General features: G+C 40.5%; 1 protein-coding gene across 2 annotated transcripts; it reads right to left on the bottom strand.

Moving 5' to 3' along the window:
* Positions 1–1,345: 1,345 nt before the first annotated feature.
* rdh8a (retinol dehydrogenase 8a) lies at positions 1,346–9,082 on the bottom strand. Of its 2 annotated transcripts, XM_014024610.1 has the most exons (6): positions 8,654–9,082; positions 4,735–4,896; positions 3,748–3,927; positions 3,067–3,160; positions 2,773–2,956; positions 1,346–2,646 (listed from the first exon to the last, which is right to left on the bottom strand). In XM_014024610.1, exons 1-6 carry the CDS (start codon positions 8,757–8,759, stop codon positions 2,419–2,421), a joined length of 954 nt encoding a protein of 317 aa, XP_013880064.1. In that variant the 5' UTR covers positions 8,760–9,082; the 3' UTR covers positions 1,346–2,418. The 2 variants fall into 2 exon arrangements, with proteins under 2 accessions (XP_013880064.1, XP_013880057.1); XM_014024603.1 differs by lacking the exon at positions 8,654–9,082 and having other exon boundaries at positions 4,735–5,073.

The raw sequence follows: 9,082 nt of genomic DNA, 5'->3' as shown, positions 1-9,082 counted from the left end.
AAACCCAGGGTATCATAATTGGCTTAGAATTTGTGACAAGACCTAACTACATTACAGTACTCTCATTATGCTGCAATTAGGGTTTGATTGTGAAACAAAGGTACAAAACAATGGTTGGATGAGACCTCTTGTTTGACGAAACTTTGCTGTAACTCTTGCATTCATTCAGTTAGTAAATAGGTCCTTCATTCTGTTCATGGCACCCCAATTCTCTCTCTTTTTTTTCCAAGTGCAAAACATCCCACCCCTTGTTGCCCAAAACCTTCTGCCCACCCTCTGCCAGTAGCCTGCAGTGTCCCACATTGGGCATCCTTCTGAACATTCAGGACATACAGACTCCTCCCCCATCCTCCTCGGACACCTTCGTCCCCTTCCCCACCAACACGCACACACCCGTTTGATTGTGACTGACAGTGTCTTTGTTCCATTGTGTGGAGCTGTCGCCTCTGATGAAGACACATACACAGAACTGAAATTGTTTTACGCAGCTTAGAAGCTACAAGTTTATAACCAATTGCATGACGAGCCCTATGTTTTCTGACTGGATGAGTGGAACTGGATTGAGTGTAGAAGTGCATATATGGCACAGATTGGGAGTAAAACATGTATGAAAAACTAGGCTACACAAGCCAGACCACAGGCCCCTCACAGAGTGGACCAGGACCAGGGGGTCCAGGCCCGATGGGTTAAGGGGGCCAGCTGGAGAGGGAGTCTCGGGGCTGCGCAACGTGTCTGAGGTTGTCATTAGTTTTCGCCCCTCCTCAGGGATGGGAACCAGGTCACATTCTCTCACACGGCACAAAGCGCGTGTGTGTGTATGTGTGAGGGTTGGGGGTTCAAGGGAGGGGTTTGGGTGAGGGGGGTTTAGGCCATGACCTCTTTATATCCATCAACAGATCACTTTTTTGGCCCATAGGCATGCTCATACAACACAAGCACACACAAACACATTCACATGCATGCAAACACATGCTAATGTGTGCACATGTGCACAGGCAGGCACACTCAAAATGCATATGCAAAAACTAGTATGTGCTGTGATGGTGGCCTCATATGTTTTGCATGCAAATATGTTACCAAATGCCCATGTCTATTGAGGAATTATTGTTGCCAACATCTGCTGCTATAATTAATGTTTATCTTCATTATTAACCATTCAAAATGCTCAGTATGAATCGTTGTTGAGCTTTTATTTGTAAAGAGCTGTAAGGAAATGGGCAAATAAATCTAATCTGTCTATGAATAGGTGATGGCTGCAACACAACCTAAAGTTTGCACCTGTTTATCCCAGACAAAGACACAACTCACAGGCAGAGCCACACAGCTACAAGTCAGGAGAAACTTCAACTTTTTACACAAGTGAAATAAATTTTATTTACAGTAGGTTTTAGTGTGACTGGGTGTCCCAGCAGCGACTCTGAGTACCACACCCTGAAACGTGGAATCAGATAAATTGGTTGTTTCCCCTCCAGTGCTGGAATGTGCCAAAATGTCTGCACTGAAAACAGTTTGTCTTTAAAATCAATGGGCCGAGTCATGAGAGAACCCAGTAAAATACTGCCCCCTCTTGGCATCAAAGGTGCTTCACACACAGTTCAAAAAACCTTTAGATAACCTTTATAAAAAACATTTTAGAGTAAGTCAGAATTGTGACTTGATTTAATATTATAAAAAAAACTGTCAGTGGTTAGTCAGAACATTGTTTATTTTTAAATCAAAATCCCAAATTAAAAATGTCTGACCGCACATCGTCTTGAATTTTTAAAAATCAAAACATATCCAACATATGAAAAGATTAAAAACCTGATTGAACAGCAGTTATGACCATGAGAACACTACGTCAACACAAACGTAAAATTAGGGACACAATACAGTACAATATAATACAGTTTAATATATTCTGACTCTATAATATATGTCAACTTTGATAAGCCTGAGTGTAGTTATTTAGGCTAGAAGTCATATTTTTCTTATTCCTATATTTTCAATAATTTCTTTGTTTCACATGATAACTGAGCTCAGTTTTTTTGTGCTTTAATATCCGTCCATGAGATTTCTGACTCATGTCCTGTCTGTGCACTGACAGAACATTAGGTTTTAGATAATGAAAAAAATAACCCAACTGTGGCATTCTTTTCATTAAATATCAATGCAATAATTCAATGTAATGTTTTTATATTGCTGCGTTCTGGTCTATGCTTCTTTGTCAGTACATTAGAGCACCCTGCATTTATTATCTCTGTGGAAAATGTGCAATTGTGCATGCTGTCTGGCAAAGCTTATCATGGTTGTCTTTGAACAAAAAAAAAAAAAAAAAAAAAGGAGCCCTCTTCTTTCCAAGCTACTGATTCTGGGCTACCTGCTCAGACCAGAGCCTCAAAGGAAGACAATGAGGAAATGAAGGATTCAACACTGTGTTCAGTTAGGAGAGATGGTGCGTCTGCGCAGGCAGCTACACGTCAGGCACTTGAGGATGCTCATGGTGATGTGCATGAGAGGGCCGAAATTGAACAGCAGGTTGTAAAAGGTGTTCACAGACAGGCCACCWGTCTCATCCGCATATTTTAAGGCCACAATCGGTGTGTAGAGGCTGTTGGTCAGGTTCCTAAAGCGAGGGCTGTCTGATTCAATTACCATCTTAGTGCACTGGATAAAAAAAAAGAAACAAAAAAGTTTTGGGTGATTCCATAAACTTTTCAGCCTTTGAAAACAAAAACACATCAATTCTTGCAGGTTCAGCCATAAAGTGAGGTAGATAAGTCATTTCCTTACTTTAGCTATGTCCTCTGGTGTCTGACCCATGGCTTCAAATATATCTGTGGATGACGGCAGGTAAACATCTTTAAAATATCGAACTGTGTCTGCATCGACCCCTGGAAAATCCATCTTGGACACATCCTCCATCATCTTCATCTCGAACTCGGTGTGCACAGGGCCGGGTTCAATCATGGACAACCTTGAGGCAAGGCAGACACAGAAGGATTTGAGAGGAAGCATGTACTATCAAAAAAAAAAAAAAAAAGTAAGACATGTGAAAATAGGACATTAAAAAAGAGGTTAATCTACCGGACATTGAACTTCATCAGCTGCACAGCCATGCTCTCACAGAACCCTTCCATTGCAAACTTAGAGGCTGTGTAAACATCATTAAACACCACTCCTGATGCAAGAACAAAACACAATGAAGTTAAAGTATACCATTGCATTCTAACATTAACATTTATAGCATTCAAATACCCAAACTTATCAATAAGAAGATCTTCACTCATAAAGGTCACAACTACTCTGAACAAAAGGTTTTAGACACATAAACATTAGTGTAAAAACTTTTTAACTTGCTCTGTTAAACCCTAACCACAGAGTTCGTCAAAAGTAAATACTAAAATTCTTTTCACGTGTTTGCTATTTGACCTAAGACATTCCACAGGCATGTATTGGAAATGCAAGGTATACCCAGGAAGGTGATAAATAAAGCTAAGAATTTAAAAATGTTGTCATTGTCTGATGTTTTTGTGAAAATAAAGCAAATTTAAACCAAAAAAAAAATAGCAATATTCACATTAATGAAGGGGTGTACTCAACTATATATTTTATTGTCTGAATCAAATACATTTGTTTTATTTTGTTTTTACTGCAAATAATATTTTAAATAATGTATTTTTACAATCCGAATTGAATCTCATCAGTTGTTTGGATCCTATTTGACTCTGAGGTTTTGGTATGGATATATTTTAAATGAGCTCATACCTTGGAGACCCATGACACTGCTCATGACCACGATGTGCCCTGAACGCCTCTTCTTCATGTCTGGCATCACTTCTTTGATCATTCGAACCACGCCAAAGAAGTTGGTGTCAAAAACCCGTTTCATTTCTTCAATGCTGATGCTTTCCACTGGTCCCAGCAAACCCACACCTGCATTGTTGACTGACAGGAAGCACACCAAATCAGAGGGTACCCTGCAACAGCAACCAAACGCTCCAATAGTCTAAATTTTTAAGGCTTTTTAGTTTGTTTACTCAGATCCGCGAGAATGATCAATAGACATTATTGCTTTTTTACTACCACCAGATGTCAGTATAAAACAGTTTCAAGGAGGTGTGATGTAACACAAGTCCATGCTGAGGGGGCCTCTGGGTTTCGAGTAATTATGTGAAGGGGGTGTAAAGCTGGATGGAATCATGTTATAAATAGATGCTTTATCCAGAATACAAGTTTTAACATGAACTGAAAAGAGGCACTTGTTCAAAAGTTATTAATCTAAAACATTCCGCAACACAAAATCCCACTCAAGTTACTGCTGACCTTTGGGATTTCTGAGCTCCGGACAGAGCCAAGCTCTGCTTTGTTTAAGCTGGAAAGAAGGTGGTTCCGACAAAGACACTTTTATGGATGCAATAAGTGTCGTGTCTAGTGTCAGGTATACCTCACTCAAGATGGTCTGTGATGGCCATTTCTCTTTGAGTACAGAATCTGTCTGCCCACTGGAATTTCAAGACTCCCAATCCCCTCCTTCCACCCACTCAACTGCAAAACCACAGCAAGTTCAACCGTTGTCTCCAAACCCTCGTGTTAGGATTTTTGTTCTATTCTAACAGTAAAAAAATGTTTCTTAACATGCCTCAAAAAGTAAGTCTCCCAAATAAAGATATAACACGGTTTATGATGAATACAATCTGCACCAGGAAGAGAAAAAACCCAAAGTGTTTAAAGTTCAAAGCGTTTAAAACTCACTCAGGATATCAACATGGCGGTCCTTAATGCTGTTAATGCACTGCTTGACGGACTCGTCGCTGCACACGTCTAATGGCAGCAACGTCATCGTCTTCCCGTATGCATCTCCAGCCGCCTCCTCGAGCTTGTCCTTCTTCTTCAGGTCCCGCATGGTGGCAATGACTGATTGTGACAGACACAAACGAGTACAGGAACAAGGTGGATAAATAAGCAGACATCTGAAATCCTCCAAATGATTCCAGTTTGTTTCTAGAAAACACGAATGTGTACAGTTTAAAGTAGACATATCCTGCTTTTCACTCCTTTCCTTTTCACATTTAAATCATTCAGTTGGGGTTGATATAAAGTGGAACTTTTTTAAATTCATTTATTCATTTCATTTAAAAATAAAAATGAAATTTTTATACACAACAAAGAGAAAAAAATCACACTTGAAATGAAAGGAGGCAGAAAGAAGAAAAAATATCTTATAATATCTGCCCTTTTTTTCCAAAATAAATTTCAAACAACAAAAATCAAGAAACAAAACAAAAAAAAAACCATGCTTTTGTCTGAATTCCTCCTTATTGTAACTCCACAAGCCCCTCTCTTTCACCTCTTTTCTAAAGTGTGTCTCAGATCAACTCATTTTGAGGCTGTCTCTTTAAATCCAAAACGATTTGCTTCACAGCCCACCCCCTCCAGCTTCCAGAACGATCTATTGTAGCTTAGTAGAGGGGTTTTAGACTATATAGTAGCACGGACACTGACTGACTGACTGACTGACTGACTGACTGACTGACTGACTGACTGACTGACTGACTGACTGACTTACTTATACATTCAACTTAATCGAAAATGTCAACAAGGGCAGACTTGTCCATCCAACCGTACATGTCAGAGCCAGAGCCAGAGGAGAATGATGACGCTGTTATGCACTCCTAGAGAGTCCAAGTACACAACAAAATGTATTTAACAGCTAGAAATGTGGATTTTGCACACTCTTTAACTGTTGCATTTCCCCCAAATAATTCCAGCGTGGTGAATGCAAGCCCAAACCAACATTGTTTGGCCTCAAACTGTTCTGGTTCTGACCCTTGCAAGACTTGTGTAACTCTGCAGTCTCTGTTTAATTTTAGTTAATGTAACTACCGAGGTGGGGTAAAGTGGACTGAGCTTTGTTGGAACTCGGAACGCAGAAAGAAASCCTTCAGTTCTTCAGGATGTGTCTTTTAGTGAGATGAGCGAGTTCTCCTCACTGATGCACACCGAGATAACACATATCCTCAGTTCCTACAAACATAAACTAGTGTTTATTTGGTGGTGGGGATGTTTCTACATCTTTTATTATAGAGAACTACACACACACACACACACACACACACACTAATCATTTATTTCTATCTCTAAAACCACTGTGACTCATTGGCTAATTGACACAGAATTGCGCAACAACCGACAGATGAAACTTTAACTGAATACACGAGCACGAACGCACACACACATGAACTGGGACAAAAGTGAAAGAGTCGGGGCCAAAGTTCCTGTCGGAGGCAGCGCCTGTTCCAAGACGCAGAACTGATTCACTCTGAACTTTAAACACTGGGCAACATTAACCTACACACAACACAGAAAGCTGTCATCACCAGCAGCTATCAGCACAGCCGCCACTGGCTTCTTCCACGTTGTGTGTTTGGCCTACACTGTGCTGACTGACGTTATCTAACACACGGAAAGATAGGCACAGTTGCACAACGGCGATAAGCAGGAGTAAACAACCTCTTTATCCCGCATATATCTGAATCTACCTGTTGTTTTTGGCAGCTGAAGGCAAAATCTCACCTGATTCTTGTGAGAACATAAGCACAGTCGGATAACTTGGATTAGAAAGGATTAACCTACTTACTTAACTCCAGCTTAATAAAACGGTATACAGCATGTTGTCGAAGCTAAAACAGTTTTTGAAAACGGGTGAAAATTGGATTTGTTGCCGTTTAAAAGTTTTTTACATTTAGTTTATGTACTGGTAACACTTTGTGATATTTTATTTCGATTCAATCAAGTAACAAAAATATTTATGTGTTGATGAAGAGGTAAACAAGAGCTCCATTGTTCTTCTGGCTCCTGGAGGAAGAAACACTTCTGGGCAGCTCAAAAACTCTTGAATGAACCGCGTTTCTACAAAAACACAACAATGCTTGGGAGCTTTCTTAAGAGTCCTGTGCATGCGACTAAAATGTTGCTCAACGCAATATTTAATCTCTGCTGGATTTCCTAAGGAACAGAGCAGCTCAGCGCTTTTTCTCAGATGTGGCCTTGTTGAAAGCAGCTCACAGCGAGGAACAGAATCTGCTCCGCCAGTCCTGGGAGGGAGGGAGGGAGGGAGCTGTGAACTGCTTTTGTTTTGCTCATCAATTTTCATGGTAATAAATTTCATCAGATCCCAGTGATCCAAAGAGCAAAAAAGAAATACTGAACCAAACGTTGCACCAAAGTCTCTAAAGAAAACTATGCTAGTGGCTGTGAATTAAGGACTTTATTAACAGGACTAGCTCTAGTTAAAGCTACTCACTGTATAAACTATCAAAGCAAACATAAAAAGTTTAACCTAAGCTATAGTAAATAGTGCATTCTATAAAAGCTTACTCCAGTAGTTTTCCAGATGTATTGATATGCAGTTTTGAAATGCAGGTACGCACCCAATGTAAACAAAGAAATTTCATCTGCATACTTTAGTCCAGGTTTAAAAATGATTTGCTGCCATTTTAACGCCTAAATGCCATGGAAATATTTTTAGTTTTGGTTGAAGATGTTCGTTTTACTGGTGCACATGCATTTATGTACTTTCTTTTTACGAAAAACAAAATTATCAGTTTATTATCATTTTTTGAGACACCCAAGCTACGGCTCATGGACCCCTGGCGGTCCTGGGACCMCAGTTTGAGAACCTCTGCTTTAGTCAACAGATATGAGCATACTGTAATTAGGTACTAAAACATCAAAATTGTTGTACTTGGTACCATGGACGTCTTTGTTTATGTATTATCGATCCTTTTGGCTGTTTTCGTAGGCAAACAAATGTGGTATTGAGAAGTTGTTTACAACTTTTTTATACAAATTTTGAATTCAAGGACACATTAACCATTTATATGCCTGTTTGCTTTTTTTATACCAGTCTTTATGACATCGCAATGAGTACTTTCAACGGCTCATTGACGCACATCCAAATTATTCTCAGCTAAGAACAAAATCAAGAAAGATTGAGGGAAAACTCCCACCAACGGGACTGGGGTTGCTAAGGTGGTCTCACATAACAGTGTAAGGCTCTATGAAGCAAAAATAAAAACAGATTTGGAGTTCACTTCAGATTTCGAACCTGACATTAATGATGTCAGAGAAGCAGGGAGGAAACACAGCCACAATGTCAAAGTGGGACTCCACTGCTCCCCTGTGTCCCAATGAAGACTTCAAACAAAACCCCTGCTTTAGAGTGAACCCATGCTTGTACAGGTCTCAAACTTTGTCCCCCTTTTCACACTCGCTCCACTGAGGGGACTATAGGCCCATTAGACACGGCACTAAACTGGAGCAGGCCCTCTACAGTTYACAGCAATAAAAGGGAGCTTTGTGCTGGAGAAGTCACTTGAAAGAGAACTGACAAGACTCCTTTTCTCTGAATCCTGCCTGGAAAGCTGCATCCTTGCAGAGGCCTGCCCTGAAAGCACTTCTTTTAGATGGCAATGAGTGAAACTTAGAGGGAGAGTGGATTTCAAGWCTGACAAAACAACATGATTCAGAGTTTAGTTAAAGTTCTCATAAAGTCTCACATGAAGCTCAGACCTGATGTGGGGGTGCGAGAAGCAGAGAGCTGCAGGGAAAGTAAACACGTCGTCTGATCAGGCGACACTCAGCTGCAGATTAAAGAATAAAACACATTTACCATGATAACGCTGCTTTTCGTCTCTGGCCAACGTGACTGCAATTCGTAAACCGATGCCCGAGGAGCAGCCGGTGATCAGCACAACTTTCTGCCCGCTGCTCGCCATGATCTGTCCGGGTTAGGGAGCTGYGTTTTCCGGCGATCCTCTGCTCCGGGTGGTCGCTGCGGAGGGGGCTACCGATCACCGGGCGGACTTAAAAAAACAAAAAACAAAAAACAAAACAAAAACACAAAACAAACTAAAGCGGATCATGAACGCACTGCAGCCATGTGTAAGCTCCCAGCTCAGTCACATGTTTACACCGAGGGGGGAAAAAGTCGTGACATAACACCCACCACTGATTAAGACTATTTGAGTACAGCCCTGGGTCAGAGGAATTAAGTCTGCTTAATTCTTAAAAAAAAAAAAAAAWAAAWAAAAAAAAAAGG

This window comes from Austrofundulus limnaeus, unplaced genomic scaffold (genome assembly GCF_001266775.1).
Source record: "Austrofundulus limnaeus strain Quisiro unplaced genomic scaffold, Austrofundulus_limnaeus-1.0 Scaffold4, whole genome shotgun sequence".
In the NCBI taxonomy this organism is placed as follows: Eukaryota; Metazoa; Chordata; class Actinopteri; order Cyprinodontiformes; family Rivulidae; genus Austrofundulus; species Austrofundulus limnaeus.
This window is presented reverse-complemented; position numbering and strand designations above follow the sequence as displayed.